The sequence below is a fragment of the Lithobates pipiens genome, unplaced genomic scaffold (genome assembly GCF_037356315.1).
Source record: "Lithobates pipiens isolate NorthernLeopardFrog02 unplaced genomic scaffold, aLitPip1_a1.2 Scaffold_18, whole genome shotgun sequence".
In the NCBI taxonomy this organism is placed as follows: domain Eukaryota; kingdom Metazoa; phylum Chordata; class Amphibia; order Anura; family Ranidae; genus Lithobates; species Lithobates pipiens.
The window spans coordinates 654,824,640-654,849,213 of record NW_027507758.1 but is presented as its reverse complement, the minus strand read 5'-3'; the positions used below and the strand labels follow the sequence as shown (position 1 = coordinate 654,849,213).

Genomic DNA, 24,574 nt, shown 5'->3' with positions numbered 1-24,574 from the left:
GTGCCTGGCCTCAAAAATGGGCACAGATAACCAGACACCCTCCATCTATCTTGTGGAAAATCTTCCCAGAAGTGTGGAGGATGTTATAGCCACAAAAAGAGACAATTTTATTTATTACACACAATATATGGCCAAAGTATTTGGACTTCCCTCCAAATGATGGAGGTCAGTTGTCTCTAGTGAAGGGTCCTTGTTAATACTCCCTCATGCAAAGACAATGTAGACAACTGAGTTCTTCTAACCTTGGGGTAACAGTTTGGTGAAGACCCTTTTCTATTTTAGCATGACTGGTGGAGGTCAGTTGTCTCTAGCGAAGGGTGCTCATAATACTCCTTCATTCAAGGACAATGTAGACAACGGAGTTCTTCTAACCTTGTGGTAACAGTTTGGTGAAAGACCCTTATCTGTTCCAGCATGACTGGTGGAATGGTGGAGGTCAGTTGTCTCTAGTGAAGGGTCCTCGTAATACTCCATTCAAGGACAATGTAGACAACAGAGTTCTTCTAACCTTGTGGTAACAGTTTGGGGAAGACCCTTTTCTGTTCCGGCATGACTGGTGGAATGATGGAGGTCAGTTGTCTCTAGTGAAGGGTCCTCGTAATACTCCCTCATGCAAAGACAATGTAGACAACTGAGTTCTTCTAACCTTGGGGTAACAGTTTGGTGAAGACCCTTTTCTATTTTAGCATGACTGGTGGAGGTCAGTTGTCTCTAGCGAAGGGTGCTCATAATACTCCTTCATTCAAGGACAATGTAGACAACGGAGTTCTTCTAACCTTGTGGTAACAGTTTGGTGAAAGACCCTTATCTGTTCCAGCATGACTGGTGGAATGGTGGAGGTCAGTTGTCTCTAGTGAAGGGTCCTCGTAATACTCCATTCAAGGACAATGTAGACAACAGAGTTCTTCTAACCTTGTGGTAACAGTTTGGGGAAGACCCTTTTCTGTTCCGGCATGACTGGTGGAATGATGGAGGTCAGTTGTCTCTAGTGAAGGGTCCTCGTAATACTCCCTCATGCAAAGACAATGTAGACAACTGAGTTCTTCTAACCTTGTGGTAACAGTTTGGTGAAGACCCTTTTCTATTTTAGCATGACTGGTGGAGGTCAGTTGTCTCTAGTGAAGGGTCCTCGTAATACTCCCTCATGCAGGGACAATGTAGACAACGGAGTTCTTCTAACCTTGTGGTAACAGTTTGAAGACCCCTTTCTGTACCAGCATGACTGCACCCCCCCCCCCCCCCCTGTACACAGCCAGCTCCATAAAGACATGGATGACTAGTTTGGTGTGGAGGAACTCGAGTGTCCCACACAAAGCCCTCATGAAAATGAAAAAAAGAGAAAACACCAAACGATCTCCTCAAGATCCTTTATTGGTATTATCACATGAAACAACAAGAAGGCAAACGAGAGCCAAAGTATTTCAGAGGCCAAAAAACCCTCATCAAGGCTTAAACATTGTCGCAAATTAGAAAGAATTTCTGCATTGCACTGGATGACAGGTTCACTTTAAAGCAAACCTATACTTTGTACACATGGGGCAATGCCCGCCCCCCAGCAGCAATACTCGCCTTTCCTTTGATCCCTGCTTCTATGGTCAGCTATTGAGGGCAAAGAAAGGAAACCCTGCGTGTAAGGCCCAGGTCGCTCTAGGTAACCCTTAAGAACGTTTTGACTATCCCACGTGACAATGCTGGGGCAAATCAGCAAGTACCAGCGCTGTTATATGACAAGAAGAGGACAGAGTCACATGTTTCTACATACGACTAAGTACTGAGTAATATTTCACTTCCCGCATCTGAATAGAGCTGCGAGGAGTAAAGAAAATATATAGTATATACAGGTGAGAATGTTGGGGCAAAACTCAGGTTCTCCTTAAAGAAGAATTCCATAGTTACCTTGGTCCAGCTTTGATCGATGTAACTAGGTATATAACATACCCATGTGATCCCTGTAGAAGATGGAAATCACTGAAGTAGACACCTCTACTAAACCGCTACTACAGTGATCTCCACTACCTTCTAGCTTCTGCTGCATTCTGAGCATAGAAAGTTGGCCACTCGTTATGGGCACCACTCAGAGAATTACTTTGCATTTTCTTATTGTGTGCAAAGCATTGCCTGAGTGGACAAGGTGGACAGTGCGACATCATCGCCCCACCTTTCTACCTCGTCCAATCAGAGAATGCTTTGCAATTATTGAGAAAATGCAAAGCGATCTTTGAATGGCACCCATGCTAAGTGGCCAACCCCCTGTGTTCAAAAAGAAGCAGGCCAGCTGACACAGGACCCGGAGATTAGCAGAAATCACCGTAGTAGGGGTGCCTACTGCAATGATCCAGCTTCTAGAGCAGGGTTTCTCAACCAGGGTTCCTCCATATAGACTGTGGTTCAGGTGTTCCCCACCAGCGTTCCTCCATATAGACTGGGGTTCAAGTGTTCCCCACCAGGGTTCCTCCATATAGACTGGGGTTCAGGTGTTCCCCACCAGGGTTCCTCCATATAGACTGGGGTTCAGGTGTTCCCCACCAGGGTTCCTCCATATAGACTGTGGTTCAGGTGTTCCCCACCAGGGTTCCTCCATATAGACTGGGGTTCAGGTGTTCCCCACCAGGGTTCCTCCATATAGACTGGGGTTCAGGTGTTCCCCACCAGGGTTCCTCCATATAGACTGTGGTTCAGGTGTTCCCCACCAGGGTTCCTCCATATAGACTGGGGTTCAGGTGTACCCCACCAGGGTTCCTCCATATAGACTGGGGTTCAGGTGTTCTCCACCAGGGTTCCTCCATATAGACTGGGGTTCAGATGTTCTCCACCAGGGTTCCTCCATATAGACTAGGGTTCAGGTGTTCCCCAACAGGGTTCCTCCATATAGACTGGGGTTCAGGTGTTCCCCACCAGGGTTCCTCCATATAGACTGTGGTTCAGGTGTTCCCCACCAGGGTTCCTCCATATAGACTGTGGTTCAGGTGTTCCCCACCAGGGTTCCTCCATATAGACTGTGGTTCAGGTGTTCCCCACCAGGGTTCCTCCATATAGACTGTGGTTCAGGTGTTCCCCACCAGGGTTCCTCCATATAGACTGTGGTTCAGGTGTTCCCCACCAGGGTTCCTCCATATAGACTGGGGTTCAGGTGTTCCCCAACAGGGTTCCTCCATATAGACTGGGGTTCAGGTGTTCCCCACCAGGGTTCCTCCATATAGACTGGGGTTCAGGTGTTCCCCACCAGGGTTCCTCCATATAGACTGGGGTTCAGGTGTTCCCCACCAGGGTTTTTCCATAAGGTGCTAGGGGTTCCTTGAGCATGGAGCAATGTCTGCGTCTCTGGTCCCACTGACACCATTCATCTTTTTAGCTTTGAGGGGCGGAATTCTTCCCAATGGCGACAAGTGCACAGAGCATTTCTTCCCTCTGACCATCACAGTAATGTATCACGAGCTGTAGATATAGTAATTATTAGTAGGGGTTCCCTGAGAGTGGAAAGTTATTTCAAGGGTCCCTCTGCGTTGAACAGGTTTAGAAAGGTATTCTAGGGGATCCCACAGGTATGGTAGACCACCTGGACCAATGTAACTGTAATAATATCCACACCCAGAGATCTTCTTTAAGGTAGAATAACAGAGGTCGTCCCTTGTAATACAGGTTGTGACAACCTTTTACCCTCTTGCAATAGAGCAATAGCAAGTCTCAGCATGTCCTGTTGGCCTTTTTTCAGCCCAGGAGCCCCTTTTCACCTCTGGTGGGCTCCTCACACCTCCACAGCCAGCGAGCTCCCAGACAGGCTGGACAAAAGACAACAAAGAACATTCCGTATCCCGCAGACCAACTTCTTCTAGTAAATGTTAGGCCTGTGTTGTATATACAGACTTGGCTTTGTCTGGGGTTTTGCAGGGATTTCCCAGCAACCAAACACTAGAAAAATACACACTCGGTGAACTGTGTGAGGGCCGAATTTTCCGGGAGTTACAAATTAACTTGTTTTACGCACTAAGCTTCAATGTTTGTACTGGGGGGGGGGGGGGGGGTGTCAAAGAAAGACAGGGACGGCCAGGCATGTTATATTTAAGCCCTTCAGTAACTACTGTACATATAGGAACAGCGTAGCCCAAGGCAGGTAGCTTAGGTAAAGAGGACCTGAACTCCACAAAAAGTTAAATTTGCTATAAAGGACATCTAGAAATGTTAGTTGTGCCCTAAAATATAAACCTTGTCAAAAATAGCAATTTACATCCTGTACCTTGAGTCATATAGCTGTTTATCTGCAGTGTGAGATCATCTAAAGCACTTCTGCCCCTGACTGCCGGACTCACCAGAGTGAGATTTGGTGATGTCATTACTGTGCTGATCACTGTTCTCCTTGCTGGAGTGGAAGCTGTACCTGATGACCTGCAGTGCAAGGATCTCCCTGCTTCTACTTCATACATTCTGTGTATCTCTTCTTTCTCAAATTCTCTTGCTGCTTCCTGATCATTACAAGCCATAATATAAAAAAAAAATAAAAAAAAATGTTTTAAAGAGGAACTAAACCCTGATGGGTTTACTTCCTCTTTGTCTCCCTGCAAAGGTAAAGCATAATGGGCTACTATGCATCGCATCGCATAGTAGCCCATTATGTGTCACTCACCTGACACAGGAGCCGGCGATGTTACCGCTGTCCCCTGTAGTCCGGAGCATCCATCTTCTTCAGTATCGCTGCTCCGGCCACTCACAGCAACGGAGCAGCTATGATGTCACTCCCGCGCATGCGCACGGGAGCCGCCACTAACCGCATATCGCCGTTAGCAGCGGCATGCTGCTAACAGTGATAGTGCGCCTGCGCGTCGCTGTCTATGCCGCATGCGCCGTAGACAGTTGTCACTGTCTTTTAGTAAATATCGCCTAAACTGTGTAGGTTTAGGAGATATTTCTTGGACCTACAGGTAAGCCTTAATTTAGGCTTACCTGTAGGTCAAAGTGGTTTGTAAAGGTTTACAACCACTTTAAATGTACTTACCTTCCACCCCTGCTTCTACCCTATGATGCCTAGGTGAGGGTAACATCAACTAGATCCTGTGTCAGGGTCCAGATCTGAACATGCATTCATGAACTTCCTATTTGGACCATGCCTTTGCGCTTCCTGTTTGCCAGATTATTGTGCTCCAGCTGATATCTCGCTCTTATTACTTCTGATGGCGTCCTTATCCCCACTACCACTTGTTACTGACCTTTGGCTTGTTTACTGACTACGCTTCTGCATGATCCCGACCTGTAATATCTGCTACTGGACCCCGGCTTGCTCACATCCTGGTGGGGTGACCCTGATGACCATGACCTGGTACTAACACACAGCAAAAACCATCCCCACCATCGGAAGCTTTGGTGAAGACCGGTTAGCGCTTAGATCCTGCACCTCGGGTGAGCCGTGTCATCTGCCAGGGTGACCTGCTAGTATACTTATCCTGCTGGTCAGTAGGAGCCTCTCTACTGCTATAGCTACTGGTCTCCAAGTCTGACCCCTCAGAGGTCTGGCAATGTGTGCTACCTGCGATCCTCAACCTTACCAGGATCTTTCCAGAAGACCCATGATGTCATCCTTTTTTAGGCACCGCTATCAGAAGCCGTGGTGTAAGATAACTCAACATTTTTACCAAGTTTCAAGTGTGGCTTTTTGTGTACAATACAGCATTATTAGTTTGGGGGGGGGGGGGGGGGTGTCAGGAGTCTAAACAATAAATGGTCCTGGAATGTTGATGGGTGCTTTATTTTTTAGCAATACAATATTGATTCTGGTGTATACAGTACGCAATGGGCGAGGTGAGATTTTGCAACAGGAAATTTTCTTTTAAACAAACATGTCATACCAACCGCTTGGTTTCGTACAGAGTGGCCCCAATCCTCCTCTTCTGGGGTCCCTCAGCGGCGCTCCTGGCTCCTCCTCTTCTCGAGTGAACCGTAGGGGAGAAGCGCTCTCCCTTGGGGGCACCAGTGCGGGCACGCTCCTGGGTCCTACTGCTGCGTCCATTGACAGCAGGACTCAGCTCCGCCCCCTGGCTCCCACTTCGTTGGATTTGATTGACAGTAGCGGGTGCCAATGGCTGCGCTGCTATCAATCTATCCAATCAGGACCCAAGAAACAGTCTAGAGCGGGTGTGCGCGTCCTTGGCGCAGGAACAATCGGGCTCAGGTAAGTATAAGGGGGGCTCTGGGGGGGGGGCTGGTGCGCTAAAAGGGGGGTAAATGTGTCTAGGGGACATTGAGGTGAAAACCCGCGAGGGTTCACAACCCCTTTGAAGCCTGACATGTTGGGCATCTATTTACTCGCTAAAACCTCATCTCTTATATGTCATCAACAATTGGGTACTATATTTCATCTGTGTACCCTCACATTATTGTTAGTTATCTTTTTTTTTTGCTGAAAGTTTGCGTATGACAAGGCAGTGCGCAAATATCATGCGACATAAAAATCTGGAACTACCACCATTTTATTCTGCAGGGTCTCTGCTTTCAGAAAATATATGGTTTGAGGGTTTTAACTAATCTTCAGGCCTAAAAATGATTTTTTTAAACATGTGCAAAAACAGCTCAGGCAGCGAAAGGTTTAAGAGCCCATTGGCAGTTTTGTGCTGCAGGAAAAGTTCAGCTTTAATATGGAATAAATGATGTGATGTGATGAGAGGTCCACAGAAATGTCATATAAAACCATTCATCATTTTCCTTCCACTTCACAATTATGTGACACTTTGTGTCGGTTTATCACATAAAATCCCAATAAAATACATTTATGTTTTTGGTTGTCACATGACAAGATGTGGGGAATGTCAGGGGGTGTGAATACTTTTTAAAGGCACTGTAGTTGTAGTAGTTATGTACAGCTGTAGTAGATTGGCCAGCAGAGTCTCAGGGTCTGCGGGGCAGATATCCTCTCGGGGTCTGCGGGGCAGATATGTTCTCGGGGTCTGCGGGGCAGATATGTTCTCGGGGTCTGCGGGGCAGATATCCTCTCGGGGTCTGCGGGGCAGATATCCTCTCGGGGTCTGCGGGGCAGATATCCTCTCGGGGACCGCGGGGCAAATCTCCTCTCGGGGACCGCGGGGCAAATCTCCTCTCGGGGACCGCGGGGCAAATCTCCTCTCGGGGACCGCGGGGCAGATCTCCTCTCGGGGACCGCGGGGCAGATCTCCTCTCGGGGTCTGTGGGGCAGATCTCCTCTCGGGGTCTGTGGGGCAGATCTCCTCTCGGGGTCTGTGGGGCAGATCTCCTCTCGGGGTCTGTGGGGCAGATCTGCTTTCGGGGACTGCGGGGCAGATCTCCTCTCGGGGACTGCGGGGCAAATCTCCTTTCAGGGACTGCGAGGCAGATCTCCTCTTGGGGACTGCAAGGCAAATCTCCTCTCGGGGACCGCGGGGCAGATCTCCTCTCGGGGACTGTGGGGTAGATCTCCTCTCGGGGTCTGTGGTGCAGATCTCCTCTCGGGGTCTGTAGGGCAGATCTGCTCTCTGGGACTGAGGGGCAGATCTCCTTTCAGGGACTGCGGGGCAGATCTCCTCTCAGGGACTGTGGGTCTGATCTCCTCTCGCGGACTGTGGGGCAGATATCCTTTCAGGGACTGTGGGGTCTGTGGGGCAGATCTCCTCTCGGGGGGCAGATCTCCTCTCGGGGACTGAGGGGCAGATCTCCTCTCGGGGACTGAGGGGCAGATCTCCTCTCGGGGTCTGTGGGGCAGATCTCCTCTCGGGGACTGAGGGGCAGATCTCCTCTCGGGGACTGCGGGGCAGATCTCCTCTCGGGGACTGCGGGGCAGATCTCCTCTCGGGGACTGCGGGGCAGATCTCCTCTCGGGGACTGCGGGGCAGATCTCCTCTCGGGGACTGCGGGGCAGATCTCCTCTCGGGGACTGCGGGGCAGATCTCCCCTCGGGGTTTGCGGGGGTAGATCTCCTCTCGGGGACTGTGGGGCAGATATCCTTTCAGGGACTGTGGGGTCTGTGGGGCAGATCTCCTCTCGGGGGGCAGATCTCCTCTCGGGGACTGAGGGGCAGATCTCCTCTCGGGGACTGAGGGGCAGATCTCCCCTCGGGGACTGCGGGGCAGATCTCCCCTCGGGGACTGCGGGGGTAGATCTCCTCTCGGGGACTGCGGGGCAGATCTCCTCTCGGGGTCTGCGGGGCAGATCTCCTCTCGGGGTCTGCGGGGGCAGATCTCCTCTCGGGGTCTGCGGGGGCAGATCTCCTCTCGTGGTCTGTGGGGCAGATCTCCTCTCTGGGACTTTTGGAGAACATTCTAGGTGTGGCGCTTTGTGTTTCCAGCTCGTAGGACCGGACAGGAAAGTGCTGACTCTACTCTCTGTAAACCACTTCTGGAAGGCGGCCCGGACGGGGGACGCGGCACGTCCCGGACCCCGCTGGATGACAGCCGCCTTGTATTCCGGGTCCAGATGCTTCTCCGAATGTCTGTTTATCCCCAGAAAATATCCCTCAAGCATGACAATATTTATGATACAATTATCCCCCTAAATCCTATAAAAGAAGAAGCCGGGAGTCGGGGAACGGCTGCCAGACGGCCATTTCCCATCGGCTGGGATCATTCCCAGTGAATTATCTGCGTTTATGTTTCTCCGGGACGGATGGAAAGAATGTATCTCTTGTGGTTTATCTTTGATCTGTGAATAAATGTGCAAGACCTAAACTCCCGCTGCCAAGAAGAGGCGCGGGGCTGCAGGCGCCGGTCATGTGACCCTTAAAGCCGGAGAGAAGAACATGGCGGTGGCCGGGAACGATCGCATCCAGACTGATTGATTGGGGTGACCCCTCTGGTTGTGTGTGATCAATGAATGGGGCGATATCATGCGATGGAACCCCTCCTTTTTTTTTTCTGCACACGTTTAAAAAATAATTTTAGGCCTGAAGATTAGTTAAAAAAAAAAAAACACTAAATGATCACTAAAAGCAGACACCCCGGAGAATAAAATAGTGGTTTAGAATAAAAAGTTCTGTGATTATTATTTTTTGGTGACAGGTTCTCTTTAAAGTGGTTCTAAAAGCAGAAGGCTTTTTATCTTAATGCATTCTATCATCCCCCCCTCCCCCCAGCCCCCCTTTAAACCTACCTGAGCCCCACCTTGATCCAGTAATGTGCACAAGAGCAGAGTCTCTCCCCTTCTTTATTGGCTCAGAGACAGCAGTGTGAGCCAATGACTGTAAGTCACAGGGAGCGACGAAGGAGCAGGGGCCAGGTTTCACTGTCTGTGTCAATAGACAATGAGTGCCCCCATAGGAAGGGGCACTGGGGTGGGCACTGGGGCGGGGGCGCCAGGGACCCGAGAAGGGAGGATCGGGGTCCGCTCTGTGCAAATCTACTGTTTCTTATTATAAAGAAAAAGAAAATGAACATTTAGAATCACTTGATCGAGACATCAGGGGTCTAAGAGTTCCCTGATGTCTTAGCTGCCCCCCATTAAAGCTAAAGAAGTGCAGATTGCGCCCCATCAGCTTCTGGCTGGGGAAAGTGACACCAGGACACTTCCAGGTCATTGGCTGGATGTTCTCTGACCTCCTCCAATGGGTGTGCAGAGCCTAGAAAACATTGCAGGGGTGTATGTGGGGGAGGGGGGGGGGCAGTATGGGGTTGTGCGGAAGCGATCAGGCAGCTACACAGCCGCTGAATCGCTTCCATATGACAACCAGCGGTTGGCTGGTCAGATTTACACTCCTGGCGGCTGCAGAAAGCCAAGTACAACTTTATTGTTCCAGCCCATCAGAGAACACTCCCAGCCTGCCCCCTAATGACGCATTTCACCCCCTTCTACTGACGCATTTCACCCCCTTCTATGAGCAGGGTGTCGCAGTGCCTTCTTTGTGCATGGCACCCCAATGCATTGTAAAGTAGAGCCCACACAGAGCACACCACGCACGCGTTGTGATTTGGGTCCTGCACATCATTCCATCCGTTGTGGGGCATCGGGGGCTCCATGTATAGTGAATAAGCTGCCTCAATGCAATTCAATGTAACGTGCGACATTCTGCATGTCACCTGTGACACACACCACAATACAACGCTCACATGCGATTGGGTCCTGAGTGTTTGTTAAAGCCAAACTCTGGGCAACTAAACGATCCCTAGTTATGGGGCAGTGCCGGCACTACAAAGGTTAATTGCCCCTTTTTGATCTAGGCGGGGGACAAAAATAGAGGATTTACCTCCCCGCTGCTGGACCCGTCCACAGGGCTTCTTCCAGCCCACGCTCCGGCTTCTGATGTCATCAAGACTAAAGCATTTGGTCTTGATGACATCATCAAGATTACATTAAGACCAAATGGACGCCACGCCACCGAGGGATCGTCCACTACTAGGGCGCCATCTGCTGGAGAGTGGAGGACTAGGTCAGGAAAGAGGTTACTCTTCTCCTCTGAATTAAAGTACCGGCGCAGCCCCACTGCGAGGGATCCATTTTTTAATTCCCCGGAGTTGGGCTTTAAGTAACTGAATGCAGTCATATCCTTAGAGGTGGAAGGAGAGGCTGGAATAGAGCAGAAGAAAGGGAGGATGGAATAGAGGTGTGGAAGGAGAGGATGGAATAGAGGGGTGGAAGGAGAGGATGGAATAGAGGGGTGGAAGGAGAGGCTGGAATAGAGGGGAGAATGGGGGGGCTGGAATAGAGGGGAGGAAGGGGAGGCTGGAATAGAGGTGTGGAAGGAGAGGCTGGAATAGAGCAGAAGAAAGGGAGGATGGAATAGAGGGGAGAATGGGGGGGGCTGGAATAGAGGGGAGGAAGGGGAGGCTACAATAGAGGTGTGGAAGGAGAGGCTGGAATAGAGCAGAAGAAAGGGAGGCTGGAATAGAGCAGAAGAAAGGGAGGCTGGAATAGAGCAGAAGAAAGGGAGGCTGGAATAGAGGTGTGGAAGGAGAGGATGGAATAGAGGGGCGGAAGGAGAGGATGGAATAGAGGGGTGGAAGGAGAGGATGGAATAGAGGGGCGGAAGGAGAGGCAGGAATAGAGGGGTGGAAGGAGAGGCTGGAATAGAGGGGTGGAAGGAGAGGCTGGAATAGAGGGGTGGAAGGAGAGGCTGGAATAGAGGTGTGGAAGGAGAGGCTGGAATAGAGGGGTGGAAGAAGAGGTTGGAATAGAGGGGTGGAAGGAGAGGCTGGAATAGAGGGGTGGAAGGAGAGGCTGGAATAGAGGGGTGGAAGGAGAGGCTGGAATAGAGGTGTGGAAGGAGAGGCTGGAATAGAGGTGTGGAAGAAGAGGCAGGAATAGAGGGGTGGAAGGAGAGGCTGGAATAGAGGGGTGGAAGAAGAGGCAGGAATAGAGGGGTGGAAGGAGAGGCTGGAATAGAGGGGTGGAAGAAGAGGCAGGAATAGAGGTGTGGAAGGAGAGGCTGGAATAGAGGTGTGGAAGAAGAGGCAGGAATAGAGGGGTGGAAGAAGAGGCAGGAATATAGGGGTGGATTAAGAAATCACCGGGACCAGATGGCTTGCACCCTAGGGTACTTAGGGAACTCAGTCAAGTAATTGGCAGACCATTGTTCCTAATTTTTACTGACAGTCTACTGACTGGAATGGTACCAGATGATTGGAGAAAAGCCAATGTAGCTCCAATATTTAAAAAGGGCCCAAAATACATCCCTGGGAATTACAGATCAGTTAGCCCAACATCAATAGTATGTAAACTCTTGGAGGGGATGATAAGGGACTATATACAAGATTTTAGTAATGAGAACGGTATCATTAGCAGTAATCAGCATGGATTCATGAAGAATCGTTCTTGTCAAACCAATCTACTAACCTTCTATGAGGAGGTGAGTTGGCAGCTAGATAAAGGAAGGCCCGTAGACGTGGTGTATCTAGATAAAGGAAGGCCCGTAGACGTGGTGTATCTAGATAAAGGAAGGCCCGTAGATGTGGTGTATCTAGATAAAGGAAGGCCCGTAGACGTGGTGTATCTAGATAAAGGAAGGCCCGTAGATGTGGTGTATCTAGATAAAGGGAGGCCCGTAGATGTGGTGTATCTAGATAAAGGAAGGCCCGTAGATGTGGTGTATCTAGATAAAGGAAGGCCCGTAGACGTGGTGTATCTAGATAAAGGAAGGCCTGTAGACGTGGTGTATCTAGATAAAGGAAGGCCCGTAGACGTGATGTATCTGGATTTTGCAAAAGCATTTGACACAGTTCCCCATAAATGTTTACTGTACAAAATAAGGTAGGTTGGCATGAACCATAGGGGTGAGTACATGGATTGAAAACTGGCTACAAGGGCGAGTTCAGAGGGTGGTGATAAATGGGGAGTACTCGGAATGGTCGGGGTGGGTAGTGGGGTCCCCCAGGGTTCTGTGCTGGGACCAATCCTATTTCATTTGTTCATAAATGACCTGGAGGAGGGGGATGGGGGAAACAGTCCAATCTCTGTATTTGTGGACGATACTAAGCTAAGCAGGACAATAACTTCTCCGCAGGATGTGGAAACCTTCCAAGAATACTGATGTATAGATTAAACCAGCGCTCACCAGTGTGTAAAGAGACCACATTTGAAGGGCCCATACTTACTGCTGGTGATACACTTCGACCCAACACAAAGCCTCTGCCTTGACCAGGCCCATGGTCCAATACGAGGAGCTCCTGACCTAAAATAACAGAGCGGGTCCAGCAGAGGAGGACACCCCACCTTTATTTACCAGCCTAATCTCAGACCATACCCCATGCAGGACGCACGTGCGTTACTACAGGACCCGCCTTGAGAGCGCTCCCCTCGTCCTCGTGTTTGTATATAGAATAATCGCAGAATAATTCAAACAAACACACCGAGTTCAGAGGAGAATGAAAGTTAAACAAATGCCGTGTGTGTTTTCTGGGTCACCCGAGGACACGAGAGAGAGAGAGAGAGAGAGAGAGAGAGAGAGGGGAGATCGGATGAGGAGAGGCCGAGCTCAGAGGGAACTTCTACTGAAAGACACAAGAAGGCTGCAGCTCCAATGCCCATCCCATAATGTTACCTGCCTGGCAGCTTCTCACCTAAATACTTTGTAAGTCGTGACCCAAAACAAGCATGCAGCCAGTGAAGTCAGACCTGATCTGCAGAGGCTTGCAAGGTACCTGAGCAAGAAAATGAACATGAAAAGAAAGGTCAGCATCAGAAACTTCCATGTCTCTCCTAGTAGACATTTTCTTTATCCCCGTCTGCCAAGGTACGTTTATAAACGTCCTGGTATAGAGGTGGGGTTGAATGAGGGAAGTAATGATTGTACCTGTGGGCATGAAGAGTAAAATGTGGAAGGGAGAGAGAGAGAGAGAGATCTCATGTAATAGAAATAAGAGTTGACAGGTCCTCTTTATGGAGATCATGTAATAGAAATAAGAGATGACGGGTCCTCTTTATGGAGATCATGTAATAGAAATAAGAGATGACAGGTCCTCTTTATGGAGATCATGTAATAGAAATAAGAGATGACAGGTCCTCTTTATGGAGATCATGTAATAGAAATAAGAGATGACAGGTCCTCTTTATGGAGATCTCATGTAATATAAATAAGAGATGACAGGTCCTCTTTATGAGGATCTCATGTAATAGAAATAAGAGATGACAGGTCCTCTTTATGGAGATCATGTAATAGAGATAAGAGATGACAGGTCCTCTTTATGGAGATCATGTAATAGAAATAAGAGATGACGGGTCCTCTTTATGGGGATCATGTAATAGAAATAAGAGATGACGGGTCCTCTTTATGGAGATCATGTAATAGAAATAAGAGATGACAGGTCCTCTTTATGGAGATCATGTAATAGAAATAAGAGATGACAGGTCCTCTTTATGGAGATCTCATGTAATAGAAATAAGAGATGACGGGTCCTCTTTATGGAGATCATGTAATAGAAATAAGAGAGGACGGGTCCTCTTTATGGAGATCATGTAATAGAAATAAGAGATGACGGGTCCTCTTTATGGAGATCATGTAATAGAAATAAGAGATGACGGGTCCTCTTTATGGAGATCATGTAATAGAAATAAGAGATGACGGGTCCTCTTTATGGAGATCATGTAATAGAAATAAGAGATGACGGGTCCTCTTTATGGGGATCTCATGTAATAGAAATAAGAGATGACAGGTCCTCTTTATGGAGATCTCATGTAATAGAAATAAGAGATGACGGGTCCTCTTTATGGGGATCTCATGTAATAGAAATAAGAGATGACGGGTCCTCTTTATGGAGATCTCATGTAATAGAAATAAGAAATGACGGGTCCTCTTTATGGAGATCATGTAATAGAAATAAGAGATGACGGGTCCTCTTTATGGAGATCATGTAATAGAAATAAGAGATGACGGGTCCTCTTTATGGAGATCTCATGTAATAGAAATAAGAGATGACAGGTCCTCTTTATGGGGATCTCATGTAATAGAAATAAGAGATGACGGGTCCTCTTTATGGAGATCTCATGTAATAGAAATAAGAAATGACGGGTCCTGTTTATGGAGATCATGTAATAGAAATAAGAGATGACGGGTCCTCTTTATGGAGATCATGTAATAGAAATAAGAGATGACAGGTCCTCTTTATGGAGATCTCATGTAATAGAAATAAGAGATGACGGGTCCTCTTTATGGAGATCATGTAATAGAAATAAGAGATGACGGGTCCTCTTTATGGAGATCTCATGTAATAGAAATAAGAGATGACGGGTCCTCTTTATGGGGATCTCATGTAATAGAAATAAGAGATGACAGGTCCTCTTTATGGAGATCTCATGTAATAGAAATAAGAGATGACGGGTCCTCTTTATGGAGATCTCATGTAATAGAAATAATAGATGACGGGTCCTCTTTATGGAGATCATGTAATAGAAATAAGAGATGACGGGTCCTCTTTATGGAGATCATGTAATAGAAATAAGAGATGACGGGTCCTCTTTATGGAGATCTCATGTAATAGAAATAAGAGATGACAGGTCCTCTTTATGGGGTCTAAAAGCAAAAGATCAAAAATAAAAAAAATGTAATCTTTTGCTTTGAAAAAAAATAAATAAAGTTGTTTACTTCCACCCTAGACCAGAAGTGATGTCATGACTTGCTCCAGTCCTCCAGGATCATAGAGGTGATCAGTGATCTTCTGGCCTCTGTTCACCTCTATGACCAGCCGCTCGAATCATTGGATTGTTTCCCGGTAAAAGCAGTAAGCCTGAGAAACACCGGATGAGAAGCGGGAGGGTTGGGGAGGGATTGGGGGATGGGGTAGACGACCCCTCCAGCTGCTTCTGAAAGCAATTCAGCGGCTAATTAGTCACTCGGGCCGCTTTCATGAGAAAGCCAATCACCAGCTGGAAAAAAAATATATATATACCGAGCTATGGCTGATAGCTTCATCCACAATCCCCGGTAAACCACTTCCAACCCGCACCGTATATACCGTATATACACACATTGCAGTCGGGAAGAGGATCCTGAATACCAACCACACAAAATGTCAAACTTTAACAAAAAGTCAGTAAAAGTCAGCGACACCAATGAAGGGAAAGCCGTCAGCGGAATGCGGGTGAGGGCAGCGGGTGGGAGTGCGGCCCGGGCACCGTTAGGGCGGAGCCTGGCACTGAATGTCGGCGATGAAGATGGAATCCGGCGATTCTACAGTAGAATTATCGCCCTAAAGACGTAAACATCGCACAGGAGCGCTCTTTGTTCTCCGCGGTGGGAGAGGAGATTTATGACAAACTCCATAAAAGATGTGCATTTCGTCTCCTCTGTTTATTTAACTCTCCAGACTACTGTAAAGCGGCGATATTTATCACCGCGCCGCCCGTCCTGGAATACCCCCATAATAGAACAATGGAGGGTCCGGGGGCACTGCCGCTACTGACGCAACACAACATAAAGGATGAAAGGCCGGATTTAACGGCGACTCCGCTGATGGAAAAGAACAAATTAAAAAGCAAACCGAACATTCCTAAAAAAGAAGTAAAAAAAGAGCCCATGGAGGGAGAGACGTTCGATCGTTAATTCTCTGCCTGGGTTCAAATCCAAGTTGTAAAAATAACTGGAAAAAGAGTTAAAGTGTCTGTAACCATTTCATATCCCCAGAGAAATCACTGGCCTCAGGTGATACACAGCAAATCCTCCTACATAAGTTGTACCCCTTTAGCTGCAGCCTTCTCTTCTCTACAGCCATTCAAAGTGAACATTTACACAACATTTCTGAGCTCCAGAAGGCAGGGGGCGGGGATCTGATATCACACACTGCACAGCATAGAGCATGGAGCTGAGTGTAATCTGAGACCTGAGTGGAGGGTATGGACACACCCTTCCTTACACAGTCTCAAATAAACATAAACTGCTGAGCTTCAGAAGGCAGGGGGCGGGGATCAGATGGCACACACTGCACAGCATAGAGAAGGCAGCTGAGTGTATTCTGAGACCTGAGTGGAGGGAAACCCCTTCCCCTTACACAGTCTCATAAAGAAACATGCACATCTAAGTTTCAAAAGGCAGGGGGCGGGCATCTGATGTCCATACTGCACTGCATAGAGCAGTAGAGCAGGGAGCTAAGTGTAATCTGAGACCTGAGTGGAGGGAAAGGACACCCCTTCCCCTTCCACAGTCCCATAAAGAAACATGCACAGCTAAGCTTCGGAAGGCAGGGATCTGATGTCACATACTGCACATCATAGAGCAAGGCAGCTGAGTGTAATCTGAGACCTGAGTGGAGGTAATGGACACACCTCCATCTACATCAGTTCTCACCAGTGCCGACCATCAGTTCCAATCAGTGCCACCCATCAGTGTTGTCCTTATGTTCCCATCAGTGCCATCCATCAGTGCCGGCCATCAGTGTCATCCATCAGTGTCGTCCTTCAGTTCCCATCAGTGCCGCCCATCAGTTCCCATCAGTGCCGCCCCCATCGGTTCCCATCAGTGCCGCCCATCGGTTCCCACCAGTGGTGCCCATCGGTTCCCCCCAGTGGTGCCCATCGGTTCCCCCCAGTGGTGCACATCGGTTCCCCCCAGTGGTGCACATCGGTTCCCCCCAGTGGTGCACATCGGTTCCCCCCAGTGGTGCACATCGGTTCCCCCCAGTGGTGCACATCGGTTCCCATCAGTTTCCATCAGTGTTGCCTATCAGTGCCCATCAATGCAGCTCATCAATGCTGTCCTTCAGTTCCCATCAGTGCAGCTCATCAATACCGTCCTTCAGTTCCCATCAGTGCAGCCCATCAATGTCGTCCTTCAGTTCCCATCAATGCCGCCCATCAGTGTCGTCCTTCAGTTCCCATCAGTGTCGCCCATCGGTTCCCATCAGTGCCGCTCATCGGTTCCCATCAGTGCCGCTCATCAATGTCATCCTTCAGTTCCCATCAGTGCCACCCATCAGTGTCGTCCTTCAGTTCCCATCAGTGCTGCCCAACAGTTCCCATCAGTGCCGCCCAACAGTTCCCATCAGTGCCGCCCAACAGTTCCCATCAGTGCCGCCCAACAGTTCCCATCAGTGCCGCCCAACAGTTCCCATCAGTGCCGCCCAACAGTTCCCATCAGTGCCGCCCATCAGTTCCCATCAGTGTTGCCTATCAGTGCCCATCAGTGCAGCCCATTGATGTCGCCCTTCAGTTCCCAACAGTGCTGCCCATCAGTGTCGTCCTTCAGTTCCCATCAGTGCTGCCCATCAGTTCCCATCAGTGCCATCAATCAGTTCCCATCACCCAGTGCCACCTATCAGTGATCATCAGTGCTGTATATCAGTGCCATCTATCAGTTCAGTGCCCATCAGCGCTGCATATTAGTTCCACCCTATTAGTGCCCCTATCACAGGACATTAAAGTATCTGTAATCAGTATCGGCGAGTATTTAAAAAAAGTGGTACCGGTGCATCTCTACTGGAGATGTAAGAAACAGTCAGGAAGGGGGAGCGAGGACTGGGACCATGAACAAGGGCAACGGGTATAAGGGCAGCGAGGTATAGGATGCAAAGCAGGGGCAGGGTCGGGATAAGTTGGCAAGCAGTATCTGGCCATCAGGCAAAACACTGAAGCACAAGGGAAGTGTAGAGAAGGAACTAAGTCCCTTCCCGGTAGCCAGCATCAGGTGGAGACTCATTACTGGGATCTGATGGCTGTTGGCAGACACCCGCTGGTAGACACTGGAACTACAACCTTCCACAGTGTCACCAGCAGGTGATCCAGATCCTGACACCAGCACAAAAAATGAGGGGGGTTTACCCCCCCAGGCAGGTAGACATGGGCAATAACATAGAAGTTCTCATCCTTCTCCATTCAACTAAATATGGAAAGAAGAAGGATGGGATTTCCCCATTAGGAACAAAGACAGAAAGGCCCGGATTTATTCCTAACAAAACCTTCTGGACTTGAATATCATAACACACTATAAAATAGAGTCTGAGTGCAGCTATGATGAATTATTCTCAGCAGGCACACAGAACCCAACTGAGTGCAGCTGTTTAGTATAGAGCAGGAAATGTAAAAGTTAAGACTACACAAGGGAAGTGCAGTGGAGGAACTAAATACCTTCCCAGCAGCCAGCATCAGGTGGAGATCAACACCAAATGTACAGGCCTGAGATGTAGACTGTGACTTGGGGGGGGGGGGGGGGGAGGGGGGTGTCCCTGTAGAGCTTTTTGGATCCTAGCTCCAGACTGTACATGGGGCTTTGAGTTCATAAAAGACTGAGCTCCGCCCCTTGACTTTCTGCTGTCAAAAGACAGAACTTCAGTGGGCTGTAGAGGTTCTACCATTGGACAGTTGATTGACAGGTGGCACTGACAAGGGGGAAGGGGCAGAGCTTTATGTACAACCCGGGTCCAGGAGCCATAGGGCTCCCAAGGGACACAGGGATCAGCTGGAATATTAAAACAATTACTTGCAGACACCACAAGGGGCAGCACTTCAGTACGGTCACCATAGAAACTTAGGCAGGTTAGGTTTTATAATGTAATAATTTAACACAATCCTGTAATTATAGGAGACAGCAATTCATAAAATATCGATTTTTTTGTCTTATTAATGTTGCTAATATTGCATCTAAATATTCTGATTACTGCTTGTACACACCAAGGTGTGCATTTATAGAATTTTTATATATATATATATATATATATATATATATATATATATATATATATATATATATATATATATATATATATATATATATATATATATATATATATATACACAGAACTATCTATTCTTTGGAAATGCATGCACACCTGTTTTGTGCAAATGGGGGCAACTTCTAATATTATTGTGCTATTTTCTCTGTGGGTCAAATGTTATTCATTGCTTGGGAAAAATATTGCATCATGGCCACTAGATGGAGCTAACATTCAAAACAAATAGGTGTCTATTTTCTATGATCATCTTATCCATCTAGTGGCCATAAAGTGGTATTTTCCTGATTTTTTTTTTTCTGTATGAATGAACAACATTTGACCTTGAGAGGAAATAGCCTAGAAAATTTGACGTTGCCCCCATCCACAAACATTCATGAAGTTTCACAGGATAAATAGCTCTGTAAATTTTGTTTAAAAAATACATCCTGAGACGACACGCGGCAAATTCTGAGGATGATTTACACCAATGTGATGCAAAAAAATAAATAAAATAAAAACAAAAAGCACTTACTGTTCTACTCGTGGGGAGAGGTAAAGTTTGGGGAACACCTGGGTGGCTTCTGCGTCTTCAAAGCTAACAGAGAGCAGAGCGACGTCCTCCCCCGGGTCCTCGTTTGCATCCTATAGAGAGGAAAGGTCGTTCGTTATCAGATCTATCAGACAAACTGGAACACCCGCCTCCTTTACACAAGTGGCGGGGTAAAACCCTACAGATGAGCCACACTTTTACTGCCCCCCAACTGTTCCCCCAGTCACAGCAGGAATTATACCCCCTCTAGTGCCCTTGGAACACCACTGATTCAGGTGAATGGGGCCGTGCTGCAGCCACGTGCAGTGGCAGTGCGGTAAACCGGCATTTGGGGAGAGGGGGGGTTAAAGCAGATAGTGAAAAGCGATCTGAACGTGGATTGCTCTTCAGAGAAGAAACACTAGCGTGAACGAGGGCCTAAGGGCTCATCACAAGCACGGCCTGGGGGGGGGGGGGGGGGGTGCGCTCAGATGTCTTTCAGAGGTGCCTTAACCCTTTACCTGCCGTACTACCTGTGCGGGTGCGGCGTCACAATGCCCGCCAAAAGCGGTGCGCTGCTTAACCACTTCCTGACCCCCCCCCCCCCCCCCTGGCCTTTTTCTGCCACTTTTTATATACATGTTTAAAGCACTATTGTTTGATACAAAATTATTTCTAATTCCCAAGCAGAGACCCTGGAGAATAAAATGGTGAATGTTGCAGTAATTTGTCACATGGTATCTGCGCAGAGGTTTTTGCAAAAACAATTTTTTGGGAAAAAAAATAAATAAAAATAAAAACAAACAATAATAAAAAAAAAAAAATATATATATATATACCTCAATTTATTTGTATAATATGAAAGATGATGTTACACCGAGTACATAGATACCCGACATGTCACACTTTAAAATTGTGCACAGCCGTGGAATGACGACCAACCTAAACAATCTCCATCGGCAACAATTTAAAAGCCTTTACTGGTTACCAGTTTAGATTCACAGAGGAGGTTTAGCGCTAGAAATGTTGCTCTCGCTATAACGTGGCTACACCTTATAATAATGAATACATAAATAGTTCCACTAAAATAAAAAAAATTAATCCCTTACCCCGGTGTTTATTATTCATTTATTATTATTATTATTAATATTATTAATGTATTTATTAATTTTGTTAGCATTAGCCCTTAACTCTGCTGTTTAATAATAATAATTATTATTATTTATGTATTTATTTTATCCCTAACCCCAATATGTTATTTTGCTCCTTACCCCTAACCTGGTGTTTATTAACAGTTTATTACTATTATCAAAAATAATATTATTATTATTTATGTATTTATTTTATCCCTAACCCCAATATGTTATTTTGCTCCTTACCCCTAACCTGGTGTTTATTAACAGTTTATTACTATTATCAAAAATAATATTATTATTTTTATGTATTTATTTTGCTAAGGTTAACCCTTAATCCTGGTGTTTATCAATATATTATTACTATGTATTTATTTATTTATTCCTCTAACCTAGTGTTAATAATAATAATAATAATAATAATAATATTATTATTATTATTATTAATAATAATAATAATAATGATAATAATATTATTATTATTATTATTATTTATGTATTTATTTATTTACTTTATTGTGGTTAACCCCTAACCCAGGTGTTTGTTAATTCCTTTAATATTATTATTAGCATTAATATTATTATTTCTTTAATGTATTTATTTTGTTAGGGTTAAAGTGATTGTAAAGTTGTTGTTTTTTTAAAGTTAAAAAATAACAAACATGTCACACATACCTTCTCTGTATTGGTTTTGCACAGAAAGGCCCGGATCCTCCTCTTCTCGGGTCCCTCTTTGGCGCTCCTGGCCCCTCCCTCCCACTAAGTGCCCCCACAGAAAGCAGCTTGCTATGGGGGGCACCGGAGCCGAATATCGCAGCTCCCTGTGTCCATTCAGACAACGAGCTGCAGCCCAGCCCCACCCCGCCCCTTCCTCTCCTGATTGGCTAACTGACTTTGACTGACAGTAGCGGGTGCCAATGGCGTTGCGCTGCTGTCTCAGCCAATGAGCAGGGGAGTCCAGGCAGCAGAGACATTCCTACAACATCGCTGGATGTAGGGACCACTGGTAAATAATAAAGGAGGGGGGGGGGTCAGAGGGCTTTTTCTGCCTTTACATCCACTTTAACCCTAATATGGGGCACCATTCCTCCCACTGACACCAATGATGGGGCACCATTCCTCCCACTGACACCAATGATGGGGCACCATTCCTCCCACTGACACCAATGATGGGGCACTATTCCTCCCACTGACACCAATGATGGGGCACTATTCCTCCCACTGACACCAATGATGGGGCACTATTCCTCCCACTGATACCAATGATGGGGCACTATTCCCCCCACTGACACCAATGATGGGCACTATTCCTCCCACTGACACCAATGATAGGGCACTATTCCTCCCACTGATACCAATGATGGGGCACTATTCCTCCCACTAACACCAATGATGGGGCACTATTCCCTTTCACGGACACCAATGATAGGGCACTATTCCTCCCACTGACACCAATGATGGGGCACTATTCCTCCCACTGACACCAATGATGGGGCACTATTCCCCCCACTGACACCAATGATGGGGCACTATTCCTCCCACTGACACCAATGATGGGACACTATTCCTCCCACTGATACCAATGATGGGGCACTATTCCTCCCACTGATACCAATGATGGGGCACTATTCCTCCCACTGATACCAATGATGGGGCACTATTCCTCCCACTGATACCAATGATGGGGCACTATTCCTCCCACTGACAGCAATGATGGGACACTATTCCCCCCACTGATACCAATGATGGGACACTATTCCTCCCACTGACACCAATGATGGGGCACTATTCCTCCCACTGACACCAATGATGGGACACTATTCCTCCCACTGATACCAATGATGGGCACTATTCCTCCCACTGACACCAATGATGGGACACTATTCCTCCCACTGATACCAATGATGGGACACTATTCCCCCCACTGATACCAATGATGGGACACTATTTCTCCCACTGACACCAATGATGGGGCACTATTCCTCCCACTGACACCAATGATGGGGCACTATTCCTCCCACTGACACCAATGATGGGGCACTATTCTCCCCACTGACACCAATGATGGGGCACTATTCCTCCCACTGATACCAAGGATGGGGCACTATTCTTCCCACTGACACCAATGATGGGCACTATTCCTCCCACTGACACCAATGATGGGGCACTATTCCTCCCACTGATACCAATGATGGGGCACTATTCCTCCCACTGACACCAATGATGGGGCACTATTCCTCCCACTGACACCAATGATGGGGCACTATTCTCCCCACTGACACCAATGATGGGGCACTATTCCTCCCACTGATACCAAGGATGGGGCACTATTCTCCCCACTGACACCAATGACGGGGCACTATTCCTCCCACTGATACCAAGGATGGGGCACTATTCCTCCCACTGATACCAATGATGGGGCACTATTCCTCCCACTAACACCAATGATGGGGCACTATTCCCTCTCACGGACACCAATGATGGGGCACTATTCCTCCCACTGACACCAATGATGGGGCACTATTCCTCCCACTAACACCAATGATGGGGCACTATTCCCTCTCACGGACACCAATGATGGGGAACTATTCCTCCCACTGATACCAATGATGGGGCACTATTCCTCCCACTGATACCAATGATGGGGCACTATTCCTCCCACTGACACCAATGATGGGGCACTATTCCCCCCACTGACACCAATGATGGGGCACTATTCCCCCCACTGACACCAATGATGGGGCACTATTCCTCCCACTGACACCAATGATGGGACACTATTCCTCCCACTGACACCAATGATGGGGCACTATTCCCCCCACTGACACCAATGATGGGGCACTATTCCCCCCACTGATACCAATGATGGGGCACTATTCTCCTCACTGACACCAATGATGGGCACTATTCCTCCCACTGACACCAATGATGGGGCACTATTCCTCCCACTGATACCAATGATGGGGCACTATTCCTCCCACTGATACCAATGATGGGGCACTATTCCTCCCACTGACACCAATGATGGGGCACTATTCTCCCCACTGACACCAATGATGGGGCACTATTCCTCCCACTGATACCAATGATGGGGCACTATTCCTCCCACTAACACCAATGATGGGGCACTATTCCCTTTCACGGACACCAATGATGGGGCACTATTCCTCCCACTGACACCAATGATGGGGCACTATTCCTCCCACTGACACCAATGATGGGGCACTATTCCCCCCACTGACACCAATGATGGGGCACTATTCCTCCCACTGACACCAATGATGGGACACTATTCCTCCCACTGACACCAATGATGGGGCACTATTCCTCCCACTGACAGCAATGATGGGACACTATTCCCCCCACTAACACCAATGATGGGGCACTATTCCCTTTCACGGACACCAATGATGGGGCACTATTCCTCCCACTGACACCAATGATGGGGCACTATTCCTCCCACTGACACCAATGATGGGGCACTATTCCCCCCACTGACACCAATGATGGGGCACTATTCCTCCCACTGACACCAATGATGGGACACTATTCCTCCCACTGACACCAATGATGGGGCACTATTCCTCCCACTGACACCAATGATGGGACACTATTCCTCCCACTGACACCAATGATGGGGCACTATTCCCCCCACTGATACCAATGATGGGGCACTATTCCTCCCACTGACACCAATGATGGGGCACTATTCTCCCCACTGACACCAATGATGGGCACTATTCCTCCCACTGACACCAATGATGGGGCACTATTCCTCCCACTGATACCAATGATGGGGCACTATTCCTCCCACTGACACCAATGATGGGGCACTATTCCTCCCACTGACACCA

The 24,574-nt window shown here is 47.7% G+C and overlaps 1 protein-coding gene across 4 annotated transcripts in view; it reads right to left on the bottom strand.

Annotated features, from left to right (window-relative positions):
- The window catches only part of BABAM2 (BRISC and BRCA1 A complex member 2), a 344,474-nt gene that overhangs the window by 158,818 nt on the left and 161,082 nt on the right, over positions 1-24,574 (bottom strand). For all 4 annotated transcript variants that reach the window (XM_077489430.1, XM_077489427.1, XM_077489429.1 and 1 more), the window contains exon 7: positions 19,591-19,700. In XM_077489430.1, coding sequence (XP_077345556.1) covers positions 19,591-19,700 — 110 coding nt within the window. The remainder of the gene's footprint in view (positions 1-19,590; positions 19,701-24,574) is intronic.